The 27,409-nt window shown below is 41.6% G+C and overlaps 1 protein-coding gene across 1 annotated transcript in view; it reads right to left on the reverse strand.

The window, feature by feature from the left end:
• agbl4 (AGBL carboxypeptidase 4) overlaps positions 1-27,409 on the reverse strand; it is a 361,271-nt gene that overhangs the window by 23,878 nt on the left and 309,984 nt on the right. The window contains exons 7-9 of the mRNA XM_061738212.1: positions 13,991-14,080; positions 12,194-12,308; positions 9,482-9,593 (exon numbers count right to left, since the gene is read on the reverse strand). Of these exons, the coding sequence (XP_061594196.1) occupies positions 9,482-9,593; positions 12,194-12,308; positions 13,991-14,080 (317 nt within the window). The remainder of the gene's footprint in view (positions 1-9,481; positions 9,594-12,193; positions 12,309-13,990; positions 14,081-27,409) is intronic.

The following is a 27,409-nucleotide window of genomic DNA, read 5'->3' on the forward strand; positions in this document are numbered from 1 at the left end:
AAGCAGGATTAGAAGCTCCTGAATAAAGCTGTTGGCATCAGCCGCATATCTTCTGAGTAAAAAAGGAGACTGCTGCTAGTGGAGAAGAAAAAGTTGCCGGAAAAACCCATGAAAAATATAATATCCATCCAGCCATTACCCATACCTCCTTATTCCAATTCAGGGTCACAGGGATCTGCTGGAGCCCGTCCCAGTTGTGCCACATAGTATACAATATAAAACTTTACAAAAATGCAAAGTGAGGGAGGGGCTTAATCAATTTGTCCACATATAAAATCAAAGTCAGCTATGAATTGAGTTTGCAACCATTTGTACTTCCTTGCCTGTGTAGTTTCTTTTCAGTGTTGCCACACCAGTTGTGTGTTTTGCTATTCCATATCAAACACGTAAAAGCTTCAAACTGGACTTGCTTCAAGTAATCTTAACAATAGCTGATCCTAGAGCCAGAGGTAAACAAATCAGGCTTCTCTGGATAATTCATTGATTGAACATGAGGTTCACAGTGCGGTGGAACAAGCTCCAGCTAATTTGCACTGTTTTTGAATCGAATAAAACCTGTTTTGTGTGTCTATGTCTTTTTTCTTCTCCATTTTAATCATTTTAATGTTGATTAACCCCCTAAAAATGTATTCACGATGACTGGAAATACACAGGATTTATTTTCCCCCTTGACAATAATCCCCTCATCCCTTAAAATACCACGCTGTTTTAATTCTACACTTTCCCCTCATTTGTGCATTTTTGAGTTGTAAATTGATTCCTGCCTCTAACCCTACTCATCATATACAATACTTATCTAAAATCATCTAAGCTCAGTTGTAAAGCTTCTCAGTGGCAAACTGTGATATTTAAATAAATCAGTAATTTACAAAATGGAAATGTGTCTGAAGAGGAAGAACAAAAAGCTCAAGAAAAGGAGAGAGAATTGTATGTTTGCCTACAAGTTGATTGAAAAAAAATGGTAATATGCGTTATGCATTGCTCTTTATAGCATTTGAAAAATAACAGCAGTCGTATAGAAAAACAGGAGCCTCGGGTTTGATTGTGTTATTTAAAAAAACAAACCCAAAACAAACATTTCATGTGTTGCTTATGATCAATAAACATCGGCTGCAGCTCCTATAATCTGGTGTCCATGGCCATTCTTTTGTTCCCTTACATGATAAGGACCAATCAATGTAATTGATGAACACAACAGTCTTTGTTAACACGTTTGTTGCAGTACTTTTATTAACCTGCAAACTTGAATACTAACGTGACATGACTGCAGGGCTGTTCGAAAACACAACGAATACATGACAAGTGATGTTCTCTCTATCAAGAGTGATCTTCAATCACTGGTATCAATGAACCTTTACCAAAGTTCCCTTTCCACACAGAAGAGTCTGGTTCATCCACCTTTTTCAATGAGTATATAACAGTATAACAGTGATTACTGACACGTCTGTGCTCACCTCCTGAGAACCGTAACCCCACTGATAAGTGTTGGGAGACACATTGGACGCTCATAACCGCCAGTACAGGTCTCTGATCGCTCAGGACTCTAGTCCTCTAAACACAACCACAGAGCTTGAACCTTGGTTAGATTAACTTCTTCAGCTACTCTTACAGGTCACGTCCTCATGGGAGAAAGCAGCTGCCTCACAATGCAACTCTGCCACAGCTTCTTGGAACGATCACCAAATTAATGTAGTATGAAGTGCTAATGTGATTTGTAAAATATTGCTCTCCACCACGCATACACACAATGTTTCAAGATGGACATAAGTCCAACGCCTTGCAGGCCTGCTGTGCTTTCGTACATCTGCTAAGCTTTTAGTGTATTATTGCATTTAAGATGTCAAACTGGCAGGTAACAGCGCTTCTGGATGAGCTGGACAACCCCAAATGAGAAAAAGTTGATACGGTACGGGGAAAAAAAGGAAATTGGGTACAATATGAACTTTGTTAGTGTGTGTATGCCAACTTTATTTTATTTTCCATATATGTGCATTTAAAGACCTGAAGTGACTGTGAATATAGATTTGTGCCTTGTCAACACATGTGAAAAAACACTGATATTTTAAAAACAATGTTTGTCATAAATGTTTGGGATGGATTTAGTTTTCCTTCGACCGTTTATAACATCATCAGACATAAAGAGTCCAGAGATTTAAAGTGCGTAAAGGGCAAACCTAAGCTGGACATCTGTGATCTCTCAGACGGCGCCACATGTAGAACCATCCAGGCTTTTATCTGCAACAAGTCCAAAAGCCAGGTGTTACGATGGTACAGCCTGTGGCTGTATCAGTGCTACTGACAAATGTCATTAACACCTCTCTGACACCAGCATTTGTAACATAATTTAAGTTCATAGGCTTCCCAGTTGTCCCCCTTCTCTTCACCTTCATCATATTCACCTTTCCATGCCTCAGCCTGGTATTCCAGCGCTCCTTCTACACCCGATCCTCATTTCCTGAGCCGTACTTAAGATCCTACGTTTGACTGCTTCCTTGCCGGATTAAAATGAGCTTCTCTGCCTCCTCACTCTGACAGCTCTTAACTGCCGTCTGCCCTCAGAGAACTGGTGACCTGTTCTGTTGTCCTTTTAGGTGTTAATAAAGAACGCTTATTGATATTTTTAAGGATACTTCCCCCCCCTTGGGTCATTTCCTGTTAAATGTTTTACTGAGGACTCCTAGCCATTGTTGTTGTTTCCTGCGTATGCCTAGCTATGAATTTATTATTTTCTTAACTTTCCACTACCTTGTTTTTCTTCCAAACCACTAAGTTTCTATAATATCAGTGACACAAAGATTTCAGAGCAACATAAATATCCATGAAGACCACATCTCTGCCGGCGATGTCAGTAAAACAATGCAAAACCCTCCTCTTTTCACACTTTAAAAATGCATCGCTGAGGAAGAGGAGGGTTGTGACATGTCAGCAACAGTGAATGTGTGAAGAATGTGAAACAAAAATGTGATAAGAATGACCCCGTAATGTTGCACACCTTAAGACGGACGCGTTTGCAGGGGACAATGAGACATAATATGAACTGAAACGCTTCACGGCTCCGTATTCTCAATGCCTGGATGCCTTTTAAAGGTCGTGAGAGTCAATGGTAAAAGCTTTACTGTCGCACCTTTTTTAAATTTGCATTTATGATCTAAACCTGTCTTTTGGATTGGGGTTTTAGAATGAAGTGAGCATCAAACATGTCTGCTGCGTTAGGATTCCCAAGGGAAAGGGATCCTCCGTAATAACAGTTGCACTTTGTAAAATGCTAACAAATATTTCATTAGCTCTCCGTGCCGTGCAGGTCACAGGTGCACATGGTCAATGACCCTCTAATGATGTTGCAGTGACAGAACATGGCAGATGGCACGACCTGCTTCATGGATGAGAGTAAATGACACAAAACTCTGCCTTCATCCGTCTCCATCTCTTTGATTTCCCCCTCTCTCCCACTTACGCACCCTCTCCGTTTGTACAGTGCTGTCAAATTGATGGTGGTTATTTGTATGTTTATGAACACAGAGGTGACTTGTAATCAGGCTGAACGGGCACAGGCAGCCCTCCACTTCGGGTCTGTTAGTGACGCATAAGCTGCCACATCTGCTTCCAAGAGCTTGCCAGGAAAACATAAGAGGGAGTAGAGAAGGAAGGTGAACGATAGAGAAATGAAGATCTGTTGAGGGGGGAAAAAAAAGAGCAAGAGGAAAATAATTTGAAATATTATGTAATAAAATAAGATAAGTTAAAAGCCTTTGAACTAAGTTGAGGAAATAAAGCATAAAGATTGCCGGTGTAAGAGAGATTTTCCTCTAAAAAGCAGACAATTCAGCTTCCAACAGAGGAAGAATAAAGCGAGAGATGATAGAGGGATTCAGACGACGCAGGGATGATGGGGTAAAATTGGCCGTAAATCTCTGAAATGGATCAGAAATGGTTGAATGGCACCAGAGGACATTTTAACACACATAGAGTGAGGAGAAAGAAGACAGGGAGACGGAGAGATAGAGGCTCAAATACTCACAAAAACATAACACACACACACACAGAGGCTGCCAGCTTCTCACAAGGCAAATGTGACCGATGACTGAGGAAGACGGCAACAAAGAGAGAGACTGTAGAACAGCACAATAGGAGTCAGAGAGGGAGGACATTAGGAAGGATTTCAGGGTGCAGAATCCATCTAGGTGCTATGACAGCACCTAATACATTTGTTTTGGATAGAAAATTAATTTTCTAATATTAAAAAGGTCAAAAATAAGCCAAGGCAACAATGACCTCTTTGTCATCCTTAACAAATTATCCAAAATGGCAGTGTCAGACCGGTGGGGATACATTTGCGAGTGATGAATGCCTCTGGTAATCAGCCAATCAAAAAGAATTCTTCTTCTGCTGTTGATAAATGAGCTGGAAAAGCATCGCTTTAGGAAGAAGATAGGTCCATTTGTTTCTTCAGACTCTTTTCCTTTTTTTCTGCCTCTCCTTTTCTCTCTTTTCAAAACAAACAACAGGGTGGCTTGGGAACAGATTATAGCTCCTTGCATCACTGACTCTTTCAGCCATTTTCCCTGCTGACCAACATTCAGCTACAGATGGTAAATGATGGAATTTTATGAAACAATTTAAGTAAGTTTGCCTTCAGATGGATGGAGGGAAACTTTACAGCCCGCTCATGAGGAAATAATTAATTGTCCTTCACATGATGGCTGAACCTTTTCAGACCAATATTTTACATTTTATTTAATAGCTTTACTGTTGCCACAGAAATCGATGTTCAAATCAGTAATCAAATGCTTCAGGTGTTTTTGAACTTTACTGCTCTTCAGTTATTACCAGACAAGGTTATTTTTTTAGGATGTGACAGCTCGTGTCAGTAATAAAACACGTCAACTGCTTCAATAACTGCCACTATGACCAAATGCTGTCTTAAAGGCGATAAAGTTAAAAAAGAGAGGCAGGAGTGAGAATAAGTGGAGATCTTTCATTTTCTATAGCTGGATTTGACACTCACACAACTGGTATACACAAAAATGGCTCTGTTTAGGTTACAAAAACTACTTGGTTTGAGTTAGAAAAAAACAAAACAGCGCTTGACTTAAAATGCACAATTTCCACACATGTAGCTTTTAAAAGCAGAGGAACTTAAACCTGAACATGAGCAGGGATGGGTTTCCTTATATGTTACTAGTTTCATGACTGTTGCAGTGACAGATATCCCAATAATAAATCTGGTCTAAATTAAACAAAAAAACAAAAACAAACAAGCCATTTTACAGCTGGGACCTGCTTGATAATAAAGTGTAACATCAGACTATAACCACCCATCACTGTCATGTTTCTATCTCATTAATCTGTCTCTTACTTGGCCTGATCCCAAAAAGAAATAGAAATCATAATATTTTGCTCGGTTTAGGTCAAGATTTAAGATGCGTAAACCTTACCAAACAAAAAGAAATAAAATCAATGGAGAAAAAAGAGTAATCATCCAACATGAATCTGACTTCCCACATTGTCAAATGTGTAATTAAAAAAACAAGCAATGGTCTCAACTAGGTACGAGGATGTGTTTGGATACGCCAAACTTGTTGTATTGATCAGATACGCATGAAATGTTATAAAAGTTCAAACAGAGTCAAGCTTGGATTATGTGGAGGGTTCGGTGGAAGTTGTTTCACAAACTGCAAAAACTTTACTTTTATAAAGGTGATCAGAATTGCTTTTGATCAGTTAATCAAGTGTATTTACTTAGAACCACCTGGCTGCTGAATAAACCTCCTCATGAAACAGTAAGGTTGGACTTAGGTTTTCTCACACTGCTTCTTGGTTTTGACTTAATTTCCTATCAAGCTGAAATGAATGAATGACTGTTTCCCTCCTCCTTTAGATTTTCATCTGATTTCCACTGCTATTTGCAATCGTCACTTCCAAATCTCCCTGAACTACACAAGAGTTTGCAAGGGTGAAACATCTCTATAGTCACAGATTACTAATGGGATTGAAAGCGAGCCTTCCAGCAGGATTCATGTCGCGGATTATAACGTTGGTCCTTGTTTAGGTCAGCAAGTGCATTCACAGTAGTGAGCGTAAAAGTTCTTAGCAGTGTTGAATTTCTATACAGGTATGAGTCCAATACAGCTGATTCATTCAGGTCCATTAATATAATACAGTGTTGACTGCTTCCGCTACAAGCTTTGATTTAAATGCCACTTGTCTCAGAACTTGCAGCCAATCATTGAAGTTACCGCCTGAACAGAACAAGAAAACTATTTCACAAACAAGAAAAAAAGAAAAGTGAAAAGTGTCTTTTGTGGTGCTTGATAAAGCCTTGGGGTTATATTTTTGCTCATGCTCCACAGCAACCTTGCAATGTATCTCTTAATTAATTAATACAATCAGCATCAAATATATTAGGGTTGTGCATGAAAAGTTTTTAATTTGGTACTCAGATGGCAGCAAATATTGAAGGACTAAATAAAAACATCTGAAAGTACTATAATTATTAGATCTGTATTAAGCAGTCACTCAATCATGACTGGACACTCTTGATGATTCATGATTAACATGATTCAGGACTCGCATGATTCTATTGTACTTCTAACTGTAAGATACAACTGTTGACTTGAGAAGAAAAAGAAGAAACAGAAGCTGAGATTTAATTTGACTACATATCCACTTCCCCTTTTTTCCATTAGACCTGCCCTTTAAACACAGGTAAACAGTGTGTGTGTGTGTGTGTGTGTGTGTGCGTGTGTGCGTGTGTGCGTGCGTGCGTGCGTGTGTGCGTGTGTGCGTGCGTGCGTGCGTGCGTGCGTGCGTGCGTGCGTGCGTGCGTGCGTGCGTGCGTGCGTGCGTGTGTTGGTCCTGCTCTGCATCTGTAGGCCTGCATGTGAGGAATTTGAGTTAACATCTGTCGCACGGCGCATCTGTCTGCAAACCTGGATGTGGGGCATGTAGAGGAGACGTGCGTAAATTTAGACAGAGATGATGTAAGGACAGCGTGCAGTTGTTTGTCTTGTCTGTGGTCCTGTGATGGACTGGTGACCTCCAGGGTGTACCCTGCCTTGATGACAGATAGATTAGACGTACACCTCCATCCTGAGCAAGATGAAGAGGGTGTATAAAAACATAGATGGAAGGATAGAGGTCATCTGTTTGAGGTCTGTCTGAGATTACTTAGGAAACCTCAATTATAAGAAAATATCTAAGTGATATTTCATTCAAGCTAATATATGTAGCTAATTATAAAACAAATTAAAACTGGAAGCAGCGATGAACGGGCCCTCGCACCCTTGTGCACGTTCAGGCGTGCTGCTGTGGAAGCGCTTATATGACCTGCATGTAGATTCTTCAGGCCTGGACATTTAGCGGATGACACCAGCCACGACTCTCTATATCAAACCATTCAAAAGTTATGGCAGAAAGTAGGAACTATCAGATATGGACTAATCAGATGAAGGGGGGGCGCGCTTTTTGGCATCTAGCGTCGCCACTGTAATACTTTTGACTGAGAAAAGTAATGCGCATCGTCGCTGGATGGAGACGCACACGTTACGGTTCGGGCGAAGAAGCGGCCGAAGAAATGGCATAAATTGCACCAAAATTACATGATTAATTAAAAATGGCCGACTTCCTGTTCGGTTTCGGCCATGGCGCCAAGAGACTTTTCTTTAGGGTGCGACATGATACAGGTGTGTAACGATTTTCGTGCATGTACGTCAAACCGTATTGTGGGGCTTGAGCCACAAAGTTTTCTAGGGGGCGCTGTTGCGCCATTTTACCACGCCCATTAATGCAAACCATTAAATATCTAATTTTTTCGCCAGGCCTGGCTTGCGTGTAAAATTTGGTGACTTTTGGGGCACGTTTAGGGGGGGCAAAAAGGCCCTCATTTCGTCAGAAGAAAGAAAGAAAGAAAGAAAAATTCCTACAGATACAATAGGGCCTTCGCACTGTCAGTGCTCGGGCCCTAATAACCAAACCGATTTAAGAACTGGTAGATTGCCCACAACCACCACATGGATGGAGTCCTGCAGACTCCTTCAACCCCGGTAGGCCTCATTAGACTCCATGACCACAGTGGGAGACCAGCATGAATGGGAGGAGGATGGCAGCGCAGCAGCCTCCTGGCTGCAGAGTTGGCGCTGAAAGCAGCATCTGGGAAACCCAGACACGAGCAGTGTCTGATGGGATTAACTGGTTGTGGCGAGAAAGAAACAGAAGCGGAGCGAGAGGTTGCCCAAGCTTCCAAATTAACTCCACAAGACTGAAGGCAATGGTGAGTGGGGAGAGGGCCTGCAGCAGCACGAGTGCTGGTGGGGTGGCTGTCAGCAGCGTAAGGCATCTGACCAGCAGGAGTGGACTTGGGAAGCATATGGCACAATCCTGGTGTTGACTGGGGGCTGCGTTTGCCCAGCGAGAGAAGTTACACTCACAGTGGTGGCAGGCTGCCGTTGTCTGTCATTGATTAAGACTGTGAACGTGTGCATCAATCGCAACATAACGGGTTGGAAGCTTTTCCACTACTAGTTCCATTTAAATGATTTTCAAAAGCTTGAAAAGGTTAAATTTAATTTCATTCTATAAAGAAAAGAGCAAAAGTTTAAAGAAATGATATATTAAAGTTTTTTTTAAATAATTTTCAATGTTCAAAATCTTAGGAAGGAGGTTCAATTTCAAGGTTTGCAGATATTGCTCCATGAAATAATGAGATTATTGCTATTTATTTACAAAGAAATATACCCATGCTCTCAGGTGTGAAATACACTAGACACATCCGTTCATCTGGGTTGCTAGAACCGTGTAGCTGTAGTTGGGTGTGAGGCTGTCTGTCTTGGCTGAGAATGTGTGTGAATATGTGCGCGTGTGTGTGAATGACAGGCATGAGTGGATCACTCTGCCATGACAGAGTCTATCGATCAGTGTGTCAGCATCAGGGGAAAAGGTTAATCTGCCCGATGCCAGCTCTGCACCTCACCCCATCTCTGGCCGGCCCTGCATCTCCCCCCAGCCTGCTCCCTCTCTTATCAGGATTAGAGGAGTGTACAAAAGGGCAGGATATTCCCAGGACACACACTGACCTTCAGTAATCCCACCAACCTGATGCTCTGCTTATAATTAACATCAGGAACAAAGAAGGAAAAAATCCCCGGCCCGCCTGTGTGGCACTCCTCTGACTGGAGGAGCAGAACCGGAGAGAGAAAAGTTACAGTAGCGTTTAAGACCAAAAGATGCAGAGACTTGCTTCACTAATATGTTTTGAATGACCAGGAGAGCCTAGCTGACATTCTGGAGATGCTGACTTGTCTATCCGTGCCCCCCCTGTGCACACACCCCAAACACTGATTGGAGAAATGTGCTGATCCAAGTAAGGAGAAAGAAAAGCGTTCTTGCGAACAGCAGACATTTCTGCGGTGGAGGCATGTTGAGCACAGAGAAGCGAGCTTGTGTGTGTGTGAGTGTGTGTGCGTTTGTGAAAGCACGCCTATACCGGGTCTCGGTTCATCTGCACTATGAGCTGTTTAACAGCGTGAAGTGTGGGGTGCTCCAGTGGAGAGGGATCCTGCCAGTGGCGATTCAGGTCGAAGCCCATCAGAGAACACCTGTGCACACAGAGAGAGAGGGGGGGAGAGAGGAGAGAGAGAGAGAGAGAGAGAGAGAGAGAGAGAGAGAGAGAGAGAGAGAGAGAGAGAGAGAGAGAGAGAGAGAGAGAGAGAGACACACACACAAGCACAAACACAGATTCAGTGGAAAAACATGAAATTCTTCGACTCTACTGACACCATGAAGCATGGCTGGAGCTTTACGAATGAATTACATGCATCTCGTGCATGCATACTCCTGCTGCCAACAGTTTAATGCAGTTTGAGATCAAGTTAAAGTGTGTCATGGCACTATTATCAGTTCTTATCAGCTATGAAAGTATAGTTGCTGGCACTAGATGACCAATCCCAAACATGAATTTGGAGACAGGCATTTAATCAGGATTAAATGCAAATATCAGGAAGTGGAAAGAAAGCTGACAGAAAGAATATGCCAACTACGTAAGTGTGTAATTATCTTTTAAACCTCACATGTCCAGCCTTCCTCCCGCCCCATAAAGCATCAAAGAATGTAAATAAATTAAATAAAAAGATTAATAATAATAAAAATACATGAAGTGACGCTCTTAAAGGGGACCTATTATGGCATCTAATACCTATTTTAAACAGGTCTCGAATGTCTTAAAAACAAGCTTTTGATTTTTTTTGCTAAATAAATTAGAAATTCAGCCTCTGAGCCAGTTCTGCAGCATCTCAGTCTCTAACCTCATTATCTATGTGGGATTCTGAGTGGGCGGGGCTATGATAATGAGGCTCTGTGCTGATTGGCTGCCTGAATTACGCAATACGAAAAAATGGCGGAAGCTCCGGCCGGCAGAGTTAGTTGTGGGCGTGGTTTCACGCATCGGAGGCCAACCTATGTAAATCGCTCCCGTCATTACGTAACGACGGGAGCAGAATCTGAACGGCTCGTAGAAGCCACATCACACTGGACGGCTCATCTGTACAGACACTGCAGAATTTGGTTGCTTTCCTCCTTCTCTGAGTTGTCAGGCTGAGGGGAGACCACTTTATATATGTTAAAGCACAAGAAAACGTGTTTTTCATAATAGGTCCCCTTTAAGTAAGCTCATCATCTTCTCCATGCCTTTTTCACCTCAAACCCATCCCACCAGTTACTCCATGCCCCTGAACATGTCGTAGTCAAGGAGAAAAAAACCAACTTGTATCGAAAAAGTTCTAACAAATCCGTTAAGCACAAAAAAAAATAAAATTGAAACTAAATTCAGTCACAGATGCATGCAACATGGTAGAAAGACAGACTAGACAAGACTTGGTGATGATTAAAGGTTTTGGGAGCAAGTAAAGAATAAAGACATCCTGACTATAAAATAATACAAAACAATGAAATTCACTGGAGTTTTTCTTGTGCTAACCCAGTGAGTTTTGATACATTTTTCAATCTAATATACTCCCTGCATTTTAAACTAACAGTACAGAGTAACCAAGGTAATAATTCTAAGATGACTTCACCTTTACATTTTATTTTAAATGGAATAAAGCTTTAAAATGATACTTATAAAGTCCTTAACTCTTGATGGAGATGGGAGAGAAGATAACCTCTGGATAACTGGATTTTTCTTTCATTTTTTCCTTCAGAGACAGTCGGCTGGTCACTTTGCTCCTATTTCATACGTGTTGATGCCATGAAGGAAAACTGCTGCGGAGCAGCTTATTGATACTATCATAATAGGAGGTTTACATGCAAAGATGCACCTTGATCTGCGCTGTTTGTGATTTTGTGGATATCTGACATTTAGTGAATTCCCTGGTAATGACACAGGCGTTATTGCTGCAACGACACTGGAGATTCAACTAAGAGAGCAGCCAGCCATGAGCAGCATACTCCACCCAGGTCAACCATTGATTATCTGCTGTGCTTGCTCCAGTCTGGTCTGTCCTCCAGCCTGCGGAGACAGCTGCGCGATATCGGACCTGCGTCCCTTCTGTGTGTTTGTATAGAAAATATCCAAATGGTCACGACATACATAAATGAGCCACTGCTGAGGTGAGGACTGTCGCTGTTCACCACGACTCACGAAGGCCGACTAATGGAACTGGGCTTTATGCAGTGGCCCTTTAAAGTCGGGAATATTACCCTGTCGGGGAGAGACTGAGAGTCCCTGCAGATGGATTGCAGATGGAGGCAATAGAGAAGCATCACCACTAGATGGCATTGACAAACACAGTGGGGGCCCTCTGATGATGCTTATCTCAGTGAGCATTAGTATTCTTGGGACTGAGCCTATTAAGTAAAAGGCAATTATGAGCAAAGGAAAGAGAAGAGAGCAAAACTGAGGAGAGGAGGATGCCCACAGAGCTTCAGCGACAGTGTTAAAGCCAGAAAGGATGAGAGAATGAACAAGAATGAGAGCCAGCAGAAAGAAAACCCTTAAAGCCAAATAAAATCCTCTAGACAAGACAGTCCTGTTAGCTATATGAACTCATCAAGCTGCAAAAAGATGGATTTAAGAAGAAACAATCCCACACAGGAGTATTTAAAAAACAAACAAAACAAAAATCTAAAAGAGCAATAAATTAGTTGTATTTAAAGTAATGATGCATTCAAATTAAGATTCAAAACATGGCTGATTGCATACCTGTAGTTGCCCAGGTAGACGCCGTCAGGATTCAGCATGGGGACTATCTTGAAGATCACATGATTGCGCAAGATCTGAGCAACTGGATGCTGGCTCACCAGGAAGTCAATCACGCCTATAACACACACACACACACACACACACACACACACACACACACACACACACACACACACACACACACACACACACACACACACACACACACACACAAAGAAGGGGGGAAATAGACTTGAAAAGAAAACCAAAGGCGGGATGGCAGTTAATTGAGTTTTGAGAAACAAAAGGAGATGGAAGGACAGCGAGGGGGCATCATCACAGTCGAGGGAGGAATAGGAGACGTCAAGCCTAAATCGATACAAATGGAATGGAGCTGACGGCGCTGGAAAAACAGACAGCACTCAGCGGGCTAAAAGCCAAATCATCTGATTCAAGATGAGGCAGACAGACACAAACACGCTCATAAACACACTACCTACAAACAAGGAAGTGGGACCCAGAAGGAGCTGACCAGCGAGTCTGAGAAGAAGGAAGGGAGCAACAGAGTCATTAAATCCTGCTAAAATTGTCTTTTAGGTTGTTGGGCTGCGCAAGCAGACAATTTCCCAAAGGCTCTAAGTTTTTAAAGATGCTTTATTAGATTTCAGTACCGGAGCTCAGGAGAGACAACACCGAAACGCAATAATTCTATATTTTATTTCCTGAGGTTTTATGTAGAGACAGATTCCTGTTTCTCTTTTTGTGACTTTGAATCACCTCAGGTTCACATGCATTAATGCATGACTAGAATGCATTAACACTAAACGCTGGAATGAGCTTTTTTGTTTCAGAAGACCCAGCACAAAAAACAAACACTTATTGCAACACATACAGTAGGCTATGTATTTTTTGTGCTATGTCATTTTCTTAGCCCTTTTTTCCGTGACTGCACTGGGAAACATCATGAGCTCAAGGAAAGCTCTGATGAAATATTTATGAAGAATTAGAAAAAGACTAATTGGTACCAAGAAAGCCTGACTGCTTTCCACTCTTCTGTGGTGAAACTACAATGGTTCATCAAATTCTATGGTTTCACTCAAGCTGTTTGATTGTGGACATTCAAATGAAAATAGTGCTTCATTACCAAGGTTGGTGGTTTAATTCTCATTCTCACTGGCGTTTATATGAATCTCAATTATTATGATGCTATGAAAGTAGATCAATAACTTTCGACCACAACTAATGGTGGTAGGGTGATATTTCCTTTCCTTTTCATACGGGATCCAGTTTTAAGAAAATGCCAAAGGAGATTTAAAAAAACAAAACAAAACAAAACACTGCAGCACATTTCCTTAGCCTTTGGAGAATTCAATAAACTCCAATAATGGCTGCCACTTGGATACTTCTGGGTCGTTTCACTCAGTTTGCAACCATCCATTCATCTGTTTCCTATCCATGCTTCATTGTGTTCAGGGTTACGGGCAAGATGGAGCCTGTCCCAGCTGACTGTAAGTAAGAAGTGGGGCACACTTTACACATGATGTTTGCCCATGATCACTGGAAACCATGCACGCTCACATTTATAGCTGTGGTCAACCCAGTTTGATCAATTAACCCAACACCTGTCTTCAGACTGTGGAAAAAAAAAAAAACAAAGCTCCCAGAATAATTGCAATGCCAGATAACGGATCAAATGTAATATCAATGTTTGTAATTTATGTTTCTATGAAAACTAAAGCCCACACAAAATGAATGAAGTGATTCTGCTTTTGCATTAGTTTACTAATCATGGCACAAACGTGACTAAATGTATTTTACCTTGGCAGACAAAGGAGGCCGGAGACTCTCCAGGGTGAACACGAGCGGTAAGAAAGACCAGCTTCTTCTCCCTCTCTGGACAAACGTAGTCTAAAAAAAAACAAAAAAGGTGGGGAGAGGAGTCATAGGGAGGCCAAAGCAAGGTGCAAAGAAAGAGAAAGGTAAATCCAAGGACAGAGAGAGGAGGTTTCCAGTTGTAGAGTGCTCTTAGTCTTATAAATGAGAAGATAGTAATTATGATGTGGTGCTGAAGTTGGACAGAATTAGTCTGCTGTTTAACGTGTTGTTAGACGTTAGACGTTACTGTTTACTCAAGCGTACTCTTAAATTAAACTTACCTGCTGTATTCTACTGCCCTTATTTTTAACAGACTTCTTTTCTTATTCTTACCTATTTGTTGTTTACGGTCTAATTGTGTCTTGCCGCTTTTAATGTCAATGTAAAGCACTTTGAATTACCTTGTGTTGAATTGTGCTATATAAATACATTTGCCTTGCCTTACCTTGCCTTGCCTAGAAGCTGGGTCAAAACAGAATTTGCCTGGACACATGAATAATCGCAAGATCAAATCAAAACTCTGTTCAGAATATTGATCAGTCACAAAGAGTGTATTTATAAGGGTCACGTGGATCTGCAACAGGCGTTAGGTGGAAGTGGTCTTCTCTAAGTCTTCAGGTCTGGCTGAGTTCTCTCTGGCTAGCATCCTGGAAGACAATTTTTTGTGCATTTCTACTCAGCTTACCGGTGTGTTTATTTATTTATTCATTTTAATAATTAAAAGTTAATGAACCTTTGAATGTGAAAGTGAGAATGGTTCTGAAACAAAGGTCATGGATTCATGGTGAGACTCAAAGCCACAATAACATCTCTACAGATTGTTGTTTCTACTTAATCTTTCTCTATTTATACTGTAAGAAAAGTTTCAAAAGAGAAAGTAGAAAGTGTGCCGTATTTACTTTCTGCTCGGAGGTTCCCATGCTTCTGCTGACGTTTAGAGGATAAAACTTGCTGGTTTTCAAGTACAATCTTAAATAAAAGCAAAACAAGCAGTGTCCACTGTGGATTCCCAGCCCAGTTTAAATCTAGAGGTCAAAGTTTTGCAGCTTTCTTGGCTGGTGTTTCTCTTCTAATCTGCTGCTGCTAATGGACGAAAGTGACTGTGTGCCTCATTGCTATACACAAACTTGATATCTTATCGATTTTTCCACCTTCTTCTGCTGAGCAGAGAAAATGCTAATTAGCAACAGGCTACGCACCTTTCCTTTTAAACTCCAATTTAACTCCACAGCGGTGTCTGCATGTGTGTGTGTGTGTGTGTGTGTGTGTGTGTGTGTTAGCAAGTGTGTGTGAGCGCACATGTCTGTCGGAGTAGTTTGGGGATGTAAACAAAGAAAAAAAAAAGGTATTGTTCCATTAAAGTACTCTGCCCCTGATTTTATTTAGCTTTTTTCTTCCCTCTGCCCTTCACAGAGACAAATGGGTTTGCCATTCAGGAGTCTCCATGGAGCGGGGCCGGCCGCTTGTTGTAAATGTGAGTGCTTGCGGTTTGGCCGGCCGCTGGGCGCTCGCTGGCTGTGAAATTCCATCACTTAGATATTCTACTTTTGGCTTCAACCCCAGGCCACCATGCATGTTGGTGGTGCAAGAACACAGGCGTGACATACGTGGAGAAACACACACATTAAATAAAAACGCTTCAACAGCATAATAAAGAGAAATGCATAGGCACACACACACAGGCAGCTATTTTCCCCTTTAGTTAAACCAAGAACCCCAAAAGTTGTGAGCCAAAGCACAGACAGCTGCCAAGGTCCCGACTGTCAGAGAATTCAACCGTTGTGGCCATGCTACATTTAGTCTCAGTGCTAGTGTGCCCTTGCTGCTTCATCAAAACAATCTCTTCCAGCAGGCTCGGAGCTTACAATGGATGTACTGTTTATCCCACATCATTCTGTGTGTGTTTCCGTGTGCCTGTGTGAAGATGTCTCCTCGTGGCTCTCACAAATGCTCCCCAAGTAGCTGTTGTGTTTATGTGTTTGTATCTCTGCGCTCCTCTGTATCTGACTGTGCACAGCCAAGCATTGTAGCACAAAATTAACTCCCACTATTCCACAGGCAGCCCAGCATCCATGGGGAGCCTGCAAGAGCCGAGTACCGTAGCTGTACTATATGTAGAGAAGAAGCACATATTGGCCTAGTTGTGGGTGGCATTTAACATGAGGTTCAGGGTCAAGTTGTGGGGTCTGGAGAGCACTGTGATGCAGCAGCTTTGCCTCACCCCAAGGTGGCAGTAGAGACCAGCAGCCAGGCAGCTGTGAGGCGAGGGAGAGAGTGACAGAAAAGGACACGAAAGGCAGGACCGAAAAGGAAAGACAAGACAACGGATTACACTGAAAGGTTGCTTTCTAAGGAGACATAAATGCTGCAACTCCCCTTCCAGGAAAACCTTTCTCTTTGTTGATTTTTTTGAAACTTTTGAAACAGCTCTACGACAATAAATGCATTGCATGAAGACCACTGAGCTGAAAGTTGAATCAACATCTGAGATGTTACGTGCATGACACAGCAGTGCTGTTTTGATCACAAATATTTATTATTCAGTTATATGAAGCAGAAAAAAAAAGCCCATATTTAGAAGCTGAAACTCGCCAACATCTTCGGCAACTTCAGTCAATTAATGTCTTTAAAGATCAGCAATCTAGATAGTTGAAAAATGAATAAATGAAAAAGATAACAAGAATAAAAACACGCCTAGTTTAACTGAATCAATGCGTTCACTGATTGATCCACTCAAAATACCTCTACTATGTTACAAGCTTAAAAACACGGAGACTAAAGCAGGAATTCCAGGTCATATTCATGAATTCTGACATAATACGCAACCCTGTGTCCATGTTTCACGGCACCTCCCTCCTCAGAAAACACATGCAGCCTGGTCAAGAGCTCCTGCAGCCCAAGACACTGATCTCAAAACCAAAGGATAACGGTATAATGGACTTATTGCAACATTTAGACGAAAATAAACTAACAAAAGCTGTTATTGTATTGTGTTTAATATGTTCACTTTTAGTATGAAATTTCACATCTAATTAAAAGCATACCAGAACAGTCCTGTTTTACAGAAGGTAGTGTTTATTTATACTCATACCTAATCTCTATTGTGCTTGATTTCATAGTATTTACAAGTGGCTCACTTAGTTATGTTTAGTTGTAATATTGGTGCTGCAGTTTCCCTCTGGTACACGTTTTATATTTAACATACAGTATAGGAGGCATGATTGCACTGCAAGCGCAACAGCTCAGAACATAACAAAAAAAAACAATTATAAAGAAAGGTGTGACCTAAGACATGGCGCAAGCGTGCATGTAAAAGAAAGGAGTTATACGCTACAGTAAGAGGGTGGAGGCTGGAAGGGGGAGGGTTGTGGGTGACAATGAGTGAGTGAAAGTGGCAGAGGCAAAATTTATGCCCACACTTCCAAATCAAAGTGCTCCTTCAGCATATTTCTCACCTGCCAAAGTCACACGCTGTACCTCACGGCAGATTGCTGCTCATTCTCTCGGCTGCTCGCCGGGAGGAAATAAAAAGTTAGAGGATGTCAAACTACGATCAGCTCTGATAAATATGGAAATTACTGGAGAGAAGAAAATTGCTGGCAAAAAGAAAAAAAAAAAGAAAAAAAAAACATAAATCTAATGGCTTCTGAAGGTCAGGCCTGAACGTGCTGGTCAGCTCTTTCTGTGACAGCAGTCTCGGCAACTTTGAGTTCAGTTTCATAAGTTGTGACATGATGTAATTAACTGAAATCTTCTTCATCATTCGACTTCAGCCAGTACAAAGGAAGCCCTGTCAAGACCTCTTAAAAGACGGAGCATCCATTTAAATACAATTATTCACAAAAAAAAGTTTACTTGCATTTAATATCACTGGGGTCCAAACTTTTCTGACATAAAAGGCACTAAACTGCACAAGCACAGCCATCTTTCTGGACCCACAATGCACAGCAATACAAAAATAATAAAATAAAGTCAAATAAAAAACAACAACCTCAAGTCTCAAAGCAAGGACTCCCTGCCTTCCTATATCATTGCCCTGTGGATTTTACACCTTAATAAATTAGCCTCACTTGGGTGAAATGGCAACAATACACGCTGGACACTCTGCCCAGTGTGTCATATTGAGGATGGGCATGAGCTATAAATTGTCACTGACGCTGAATTTACACAGAGCCTTGGGACGAGAGGCAGCGCGGCGCAGCGACCAGCTGAGTGAGCCCCAACAAGCATCAGAGCTCCAGCCCCCCCACCACCACCTCCACTCCACCCACCAAAACACCCCTCTGCCACCTCAAGGACACCCAGACGGAGAGAGAAAGAGGAGGAAAGAAGAAAAAAGAAGAGAGGCAGAGAGGGATGGAGCTATGCGCTCAAGTGCAGAGGGCTCTAAAGTGATAAGAGTTTTATGATTCTGTTTTCTTCCCCAGGAATTGACCAGGTCCCCGACTTAAATTTGTGTGTGCGTGTGTGTGTAGGTGATGGAGAGCCCGTGGCGTGTCTCAGATTTATTCAGCTCATCTTATTGTGGAGAGGCAGGGGTGCTGCCAAGGCCTCCTCACACATCCATAAAGCATTCTCTGTCACGTAACACACCGCGCATTACACAGTTAGACCCACAAATAGACGGGAGAGAGGACGGAGCTCAGCAGGACGAGGGGGAAAACTCTATAATCATTACTAGCGCTCGTAAAAACAAGCCGTATATGTTTAATTTGAATTGCAAAAGAATGAAGCGTCCATCTGAGAGTGTAGGTACTCAGGCAGGTGTACGAACAGAAACACAGACCTTGTGATACAAAGGAATAACATTGAGAAAAAAAAACACATGAAAATGTTTTTCAAAAAATGTTGCAATACTTATTTGGATTTCCTTTTTTTTTCTTTTAAGTTTAGATGCAGTTTTTTAAATCCTTGGAGCGGTCATGGCAAGAATAATCACCTTTTTCTGGGGGAACAATTCCTGCCATTTTACCCCCAATACATTTAAAAAACTAAAATGTTTGCAGATGAAATATAATAACATATAATCACTTTTGGCAACACATACTGAGTAATACTGATGGCCTTATCAGGTTTAATTCTGCAAGCTAATTTCACATCGGGACTCATCGGGACAGTCTAGCAAATTCAGCCAGGATTACCTGGAGCATTGCCCACTCCAATTCAAGTCAAACTATACTTTATTAATCCCTGATCGGAAATTATTTCTCCTAATTCTTACTTAATGGGGATGCACACACCAGGAGAAAACCTTCCTGAGGAAGTGTGGAGAGACTCTCACAAAAACTCTGGACACAAAAACTCTTTGTTTGCTGGAAATTATTCTGATGAAAAATGGCTTGCCATCCTTGCCTAACAACTTGACATTTCCAGATGACTTATGAACTGGAAGCAGGTTGTCAGGGTAAAAATACATTGCTCCTCGCCTAACCTGACAAAACCGAGGCTTGGACCGGAAAACTGTTGCTGTGGCTCACTTGTCCAGACAGCGATAAATAAGATACCTTTCCATTTTCTGGGCTGTGTTCGGGAGGAGAACGATGCACCAAAAAGCCGACATGTCGGTCATTGTCAGGACTCATCTGGGTGAAGTGGGCACGTTCTGAGTGTATTCCTGAATGTCTGGCGTACACGAGTAAATGGAGAGGAAAGTATAAATGCTAGTTCAAATGGAGTCGGTGTCTCAAGTTATATATGTATAAATATATATATATATATATATATATATATATATATATATATATATATATATATATATATAGCTGTGCAAGATGTTTAAATATACTTAATCTAAATTATATTTCCCAATCTGCCAGTAAAACAACTGCTGTTTGAAGGCTGTCATCAAACTATGATAAAAACAAGGGAATTTAATGAGTGCTACTAATTTGTTGTACGGAGTAAATGTACCATAACCGCATTATCATTAATCAACATATTTACAACAATAAAGTATTTTTAATTGGACAAATAAGTGGAAGAAGGGATTATTGATTTAAGTTACCTCTGTGAGGGAAGCAACCCTTTCTGCACACTTCCTCAGCCGTCATGACATACGGCCGTCAGGACATACGGCTAAGGGGCTCAATCAAATGTAAAGATGCTTCGGTCAGAGCTGGATCTGAGTGAGTGAGTGAGTGTGTGTGTGTGTGTGTGTGTGTGTGTGTGTGTGTGTGTGTGTGTGTGTGTGTGTGTGTGTGTGTGTGTGTGTGTGTGTGTGTGTGTGTGTGTGTGTGTGTGTGAGTGTGTGTGTGTGTGCGTGCGTGTTTATTGTAAGAAAGCAAGGCAGTGTAGGCCTAACGAGGGGATTACAATGGCCATGTTGAAACACACTGAATAGCATCACATCCAGACAGAAAGGGGAGGAACCGAGAGAGGGAGAGAAAAGAAAATTGGCTGGCAGAGTCATAAAAGGGGTGAAGGGTAGACAGAGAAGGAGAGACACAGAAGAATAAAGAGAAAGGGAGGAAAAAAGAGGTAGAAGGGCGGGAGCAGAGGAAACCCTTGAGCAGACAGCATGTAAATATGCCAGGAGCAGGCCTCTTAAGTGGAGATGAAGAGACGACAGGATAAAAAACTCAGAGCACAGTGTGATTATGGATCAATTTGCTGCAATCAAGCCCCCTTATGGCTGGTCCCTGTGAAATGGAGAGATTTTTGCTCCTCAAGGGCAGCCGTGATGACAGTGGAGGTCACAGACGATGGGTGTGACAGACTGAGACACGTAGACAGAAGAAGATGAGCATCGGGGGGGAGTAGGAAGGAGGCGAAACAAGGTGCTAGTCCACCATCAGTATTCAAGCCTGAGCTCAAGGGCTTTTTAATGATGTTAACAGGAAGGTAATAGTGAAATACCAACCTTTAGCCATCACTGACCACAGAGCACACAGCGACTAGTGTGAGCTGTGGTGCTGTTCAGGTCAGGACAGTTCACACACTACATTACACAGAATACTGGAAATTCTGTCTTGACATTTAAATATTGAAGTAAATTATAAGGTGGTAAGCATTGCTTTAAAAGGTCTGTCCAGCTTCAGGTCTGGTCTTTTCCACTTTTCAAACATGTTTAGATGTGTGCTTTGTTGAGGTGGTGATAACACTGACACACCCTGGAGTGCACAAGTGAAGCTAAACTACAGGTCAATATTGGCAGCTATTCACTGAATCAACAGCCGCTGATTAGCCACTGCTTCTCATTGTGCTGTTCACTGTGTTATTTTATCAATTTAACTAAAACATAGTCTCTAGAGCAAAGGGACAATATACATTTAATGATGCATGTCGTGATTTTTGGTGTCTTTGACTATGTTTTGTTTAAAAGTACATTAATTAGTTTTAACTTTAGAATTGTTAGGGGGCATATCTATCTTTTCAAAAATAAAATTACCATTTTGAAAGCAATCAAGATGTGGAACTAAACAGCAAGCAAACAAAATATGTCTGTTGCTTGTTGAACCAACTTCACAGGCAATATCTTGAATATGAAATTATCTTTTTATTCAAATTCTGTCACACTCTTCTGTATAAAATACCTTAATTCAAATAAAGTTTGCAAGCATTTATTTATGAACAGCTTTCTTAATATTCCACCACAGCATTTAACTCCAGCTTGAGGTCTAGAGTCTTGACTAGGCCTCTGTAACAGCTCTTGATACTTAACCTCTGCTTGTCACTTAGATGATGTAAATAACACTTTTATTAAATACACCACAGGTATAGATGCAGACTTTAATTGACTCTAAAGTATTTCTACATCTTTCAGAGTATTTTACAGACAAGAAAAAAAAGAATGTCGAGGTTGGGAAAAAGAATGATTAACAAACCTGCTTTCCACTTCAGCACCATGAACAGGGACTTAGCTACATCAGTGCACAACACAGCTAAGTCTTATTTATAGTCATTTATGGTCCCTCTCTGTAAAAGTGACTTCATTGCTGCTAAGGCCAAACGCTGCTGTTTCATCTGCAAAATAAATGAGCTGAGGGCACGGGTCTGTGAGTAGGTCTGTCTCCACAAGCATTTCGATGATCAATCAACGGAGAGGCAGGAATTTCAGAAAACGGAAACTGCTGCAAAATTTGATAGAGTTCATGTAGCTAAGTGTGGCAAAGCTACTACAATCCCTTTATACTTACTGTAAATACTTCTAATGCTATTCTTACTAATGGACAATGGTCTGTTTTACTCAGTAGTGACACCAATTAATCAAATATAATGAGAAGCCCCAAGGGTGTGTAGAAACTGTAGATAGTAGTAGACAACATTGATACATCATCCAGTGTTTTATGAAATTGTTCATGAATTACCTTTTTGAAGTTGTGTTTGGCCTTGGAGATATCTGAAGCTGAAGAGCAACCACAGTTGCAGTGGTGCCCTGAGTGGCTGCTGGTTGTACTGTAGGCACTTCGTAATTGGCTTCATGTCTCCATTTTGATGCTATATTCATCTTTTATGTACAGTTTAAGTGAATGCCTCATGCATCAAATGGCGTTATGGTACTGATAGTTCAAATTCATTGTTTTACACAAGAAACCCTTCCTTATGATCACTCTCTGCATGGGAGCTTTGATCATTTGTCTTTAGGACCAGGAAAAACACCTTGATTTCATTCCTACTTTATAGAGGTTGCAAGTATCTCTAACAGCCACACAATGTTCTACAACAATGTTTTACAAAGAAAAACCTTTAAAATGGTGAGAATGAGTGTGATAGACAGTTGGCACACAGGGTGAGACAGGGATTCCACTAAGAAAGAGACAAAGTGGCAGCTCTGTCAAGTATCAAAAGCAATAGTCCCTTTTAACGATATGATACGGACATCTGGCGCAAAGGCGGAGATGGGGACTGCTTGGGGTTTAAAGGCATTGGTCACAGGCCTCTCTGAAACCCTGACTTCTCCTCTCTCAGCTTCAGAAAATGATGACAGGAGGAGAGGCACATAAAAACGAGGGATGGCTGGTCTGTGCGCGGCACGATACAGAATCAGAGGCAGTCAGTAATAGCCTTTTTTGAAGAATGCGCCACTGAACTTTAAGGGCCGTCTTGCTTGAAAGGACCAGTTACAAATAGGAAGAAAGGAAAGGAAGAAATGATTTCCCAGGGATATACCCCCTACTGTGCTGCCCTATCGCTGCACTGCAGTCTGAGTGTGTTTGTGCACATGTGTGTCAGAGCATAACTGTGTACTTAAAGAAACTTGAAAAAAAATAAAAAAATAAAACACACATGAACACCTTGACCATGCTTTATGAAAAAGAGGTTTACTCTTAAAAAAGTATTCAGAAGGTTGAATTTTCAGGGGTACATGACAAGCAGAGGAGACCAAGAATCAGATGTGCAGAACTCATGTGTAGTTCTTTATTACTCTGTCTCTACCAACCTATCAATAATCTCTGAGACACAACAATGCAGCCGGGCAAACAACCATGGTGCATCCCAGCTTTAATAACCACTGTCACAGTTGCCAGATGTATCTTTCACTTTTCAGTTACACTCCACTGTGTCTCTCCTTGCTATTTTTATTCTTATACATCTACAGAAACACATTGTTGCTCTGTAGCTTTGACCAAAACCATGTGGACAAATTTGTTGGTACCCTTCCAGTAAAGAAAAACCCACAATGGTAAATGAAATAGCTCGAAACTGACAAAATTAATAATAATGCATAATTTACTAAAAAAATGACTGACGGAATTCAGATGTTGCTTTTGAACTGTGAAAAAAGGAGCAAACTGCTGTAGCTGTCTCAGATGTGAAGGGTTTCTTCTCCAGACTAGATGTTGCAGCTCCTTTTACACATGTTCAATGGAATTTTCCGTGAAATATCTTTTATTATACCACGGTCTGTGTGAATACTCGATTCTGATTGGCTGGCAGGTGGAGGTTATAAGTGATAACTTACACCTAGGTGTAGGTTATCACTTATAACCGACACCTAGAAAACAGGTTCGGTCAAATTGCCTGATAACTTTAATGTCATTGCGCTGGATCATCTGCCAGGTGGTAACCACGGCAACGGAGATTCAGAGAAGAAGAGCCGGCTACCGCAGGACGGCGACATGAGTGATTTTGTAAACTAAAAACTTGTTAGATCATGTCAGTGACGGGTCATCGCTGTGAGAGCAGCCTGCAGGTTTACTGGGCTCCATCAGATCGAAGCAGTGGCGAGGATCGCGACCCACAAACTTTAAATATTCCTCCATCAAATGCAACGATGATGGACATGCCAGTATCTCTTTCCAATTTCACAATTAATGGAAATGTAGCATTTAATTTTAGTTTCTACTTTGGGATAGCCGAAAGTCTTGTTTCGTTTATTTATTTGAATGATTGATAATATTTGTAGCTTAATAAAACGATTTAGGAAATATCTGTGGACTTTGATTCGTTGAAACAATTATATTTACTGTTTGTTACTGATCTCTCGTTGCTAAGTCGTATCTCTGGTCCGTCCTAGTTACTGGAGAAGTCAACACTGTGTCCATTGCATAAGGACCTTATGGGGCGGTAGTGATTGTTCCAGGTATTAGTCAGACCCTCAGGTGTTACTGTTAAACACCACCAGGTTCCAACGGCTGCGGACGAGAGGATAAATTGCGTCGGACGGTTCACGCCCCCGCGTCATCCATATATTTCTGATAATGTACACCTCGTCGGGCATTATCCCTTACTTATTACTTTTGTCTGTTACAAGTAATTTCAGTGACAATTCTGGGTTTTCTTTTTTTAATGGAAGAGTACCAACAAATCTGTCCAAATCTGTAAGTCTATTTCATAAAATCATGGTCAATAAACCTTTTGTATTTAGTTCTGTATGGAGAACTGAACATGGATGGTGTCTGTTTGGGCACATGTGCACACTGCGGGCGTCAGCTCGGCTGGGCGGCTGCGACAGTGTCATTCAGCAGTTTAGTAACAGGCCATTACCTTGTTAATAATAGTCTAATGGGCAGTCTGCTATTTTAAAAACACAGTTTTGTTTGTACCATTACAAGCCACTTAGTGTTCAGCTCAAATAAGCAGGCCGCTGGGACAAACTAAAACAATATTAATACAACAAAGACGAGACAAGCGAGCTAATCTCATCAAGTTTAAGTTCCTTCTTTATTTTCACATAAAACAGTTTCTAAATGTAAATAGATAAATAAATATATAAATACTAAGTCACTCAGTACGTGCACATGCAGCGATTCAAGCTGGTTGCAGATCTGATCAGATAATGACATGCAGAAGATTGGATCAACTTATCTGATCACACATGCTGTTCTGAGATCAGACTGAATCAGATTGAATAAGCCACTGTAACCAGAGCATGGCTGACTCCGTGACGCTAGGTGGCGCTGTACCCGAGGTAACCATGGTAACCATTTCAACAAAGAGCCACTTCCGGTTGACCTCCGCTTAACAACAACCATGGATGTATTATATAACAACAACGAGGAAAGGAAAAAGTGCATTCTCACTGCTTTCCTATTAATAATCTGTCTAAAACAGCCTTTCTCAACCTTTTTTCAGTCATGACACCTTTCAAAAGTGAATAAAATCTCACGACACCCCAGAGTAAAATATAATTAAAACCGCACTGCATCGCTCTGACTGTAAATGAATATGTCCCGTTTATTTTGTATCAATAACTTTAACACGTTAACTGCACCAGAGTATAAGTCATCGTTCACTGTTGTGCTTAGTTGCCACGCTGATGGACAGAAACTATGGTGACTTTTAAAAGAAAGACTGCCTAAAGAGACTTTTCCAGCCGGCTTCACGCCGGCTGGAAAAGTGAAGTCTGATTTATGGTTCCGCGTTAAATCGACGCAGAGCTTACGCCGTAACGTACGCGGCGAAGCGCACCATACGTGTGCCTCGCCGCATAACCTACGGCGTAATCTCTGCGGTTAACGCAGAACCATAAATCAGACTTAAGGCTGCAGCGGCGTGTGAGAGACGGATGACTGAGAGGGAGAAGAGTTTCTCCAGGAGTGGAAGCAGCGCCGGCAAGTTATGCCACAGTTTGCAGATAGATTGTTGATGCGTGGGCTAACGTGTCTGCTGGGATTATTTTGCGAGCTTTTGCAAAAGCATTTCCGAGGCGCCGCGGCACGGAACGTGACTCTGACAGCGAGGAATTCGGACTGGTAGCTGATTTAGCGGAGCTCTTTAATGCAGAAACAAAGGATGAGACTTAATGGGTTTGATTAATGTAAAAACTGAAATAAAGTAGCCTACAATCAAACAAAGTTTTGCTCCCGCTGTATTTTTAAATACGCACACTCCTGTGCTTGTGTGTGTGTGTGTGTGTGTTCTTGTGTGTGTGCCTTTTCGGTCGGTGCGCCGTGTGTGTTTTAAATACAGAAATGACACAAGACTGAGACTATGCCTTTCCACACGGCGCCCGTATGGTCGCGAAAATACAGTATTTATATATGAAATGTCAGAATAGGAAATATTTTGACGACACCCCTGAAGCAGTCACACGACACCCCAAGGTGCTACTACTGAGCAGCGTCGCGTCGTCTTCCGGGTGAATCTCCTCCCCCGGGGGAAAACCCCACCCGGGGGGAAATCTCGAGCATGCGCAGACTGTAATATCCATGTCCCCGTTCACATGGCATTAACAAGGCGGTTGCGACTGGCTTGGGACTGGCTTATCTAGGTGCTGCAAGCGGGTTGATGAATCCAGTCTGATCAGATTACTTGACTGACTTAAGGTGTTCACATGCAGTTTAAAAGTCAGTACGATGTGTGCAAATGATCTCCAACCAGCTTGAATCGCTGCATGTGCACGTACTGACTGTCTTAAAATGTTTTATACAGCAAATAAAGTAAAACATCAACAAACTGCCAAAATAAAGGAATGATTATCATCAATTATTATCCATTTTCTTTAGCCACTTAATCCTATTCAGGGTGTTGGGGTCTGCTGGAGCCGGTCCAGCTCATTACAGGTGAAAGGCAGGGGAACACCCTGGACAAAAACCTTAACATACATGTTTTTGGACTGTTGAGAGAAGTTGGAGTATCTGGAGAAATCCTACGCAAGAGGAGAACATGCAAACCCCACACAGGACTCCCGCCTGGCCAGGGAGTTGAACCAGCAACTTGTGCTAATCACTAAGCCACTGTGCTGCCAAATTACCACCACATGATGTTTCTTTTAATGTCTGTGGGCACGTGATCTTAAGGCGATTCATCACCTATTTATCAATCATCAATGGGCAATTCAGTCCCTTTGCTACTGGGGTGAGAGTTTCATCTGCATTGCTTGCGCAAGTGAATTTATATAAAGCAATAAATGTACATATAATTAGGGATGTAAACTTTTGATTGGCTGCTGACTTACACAATGGTTAGCCATCATCACCA

This window comes from Cololabis saira, chromosome 13 (assembly GCF_033807715.1).
Source record: "Cololabis saira isolate AMF1-May2022 chromosome 13, fColSai1.1, whole genome shotgun sequence".
NCBI lineage: Eukaryota > Metazoa > Chordata > Actinopteri > Beloniformes > Belonidae > Cololabis > Cololabis saira.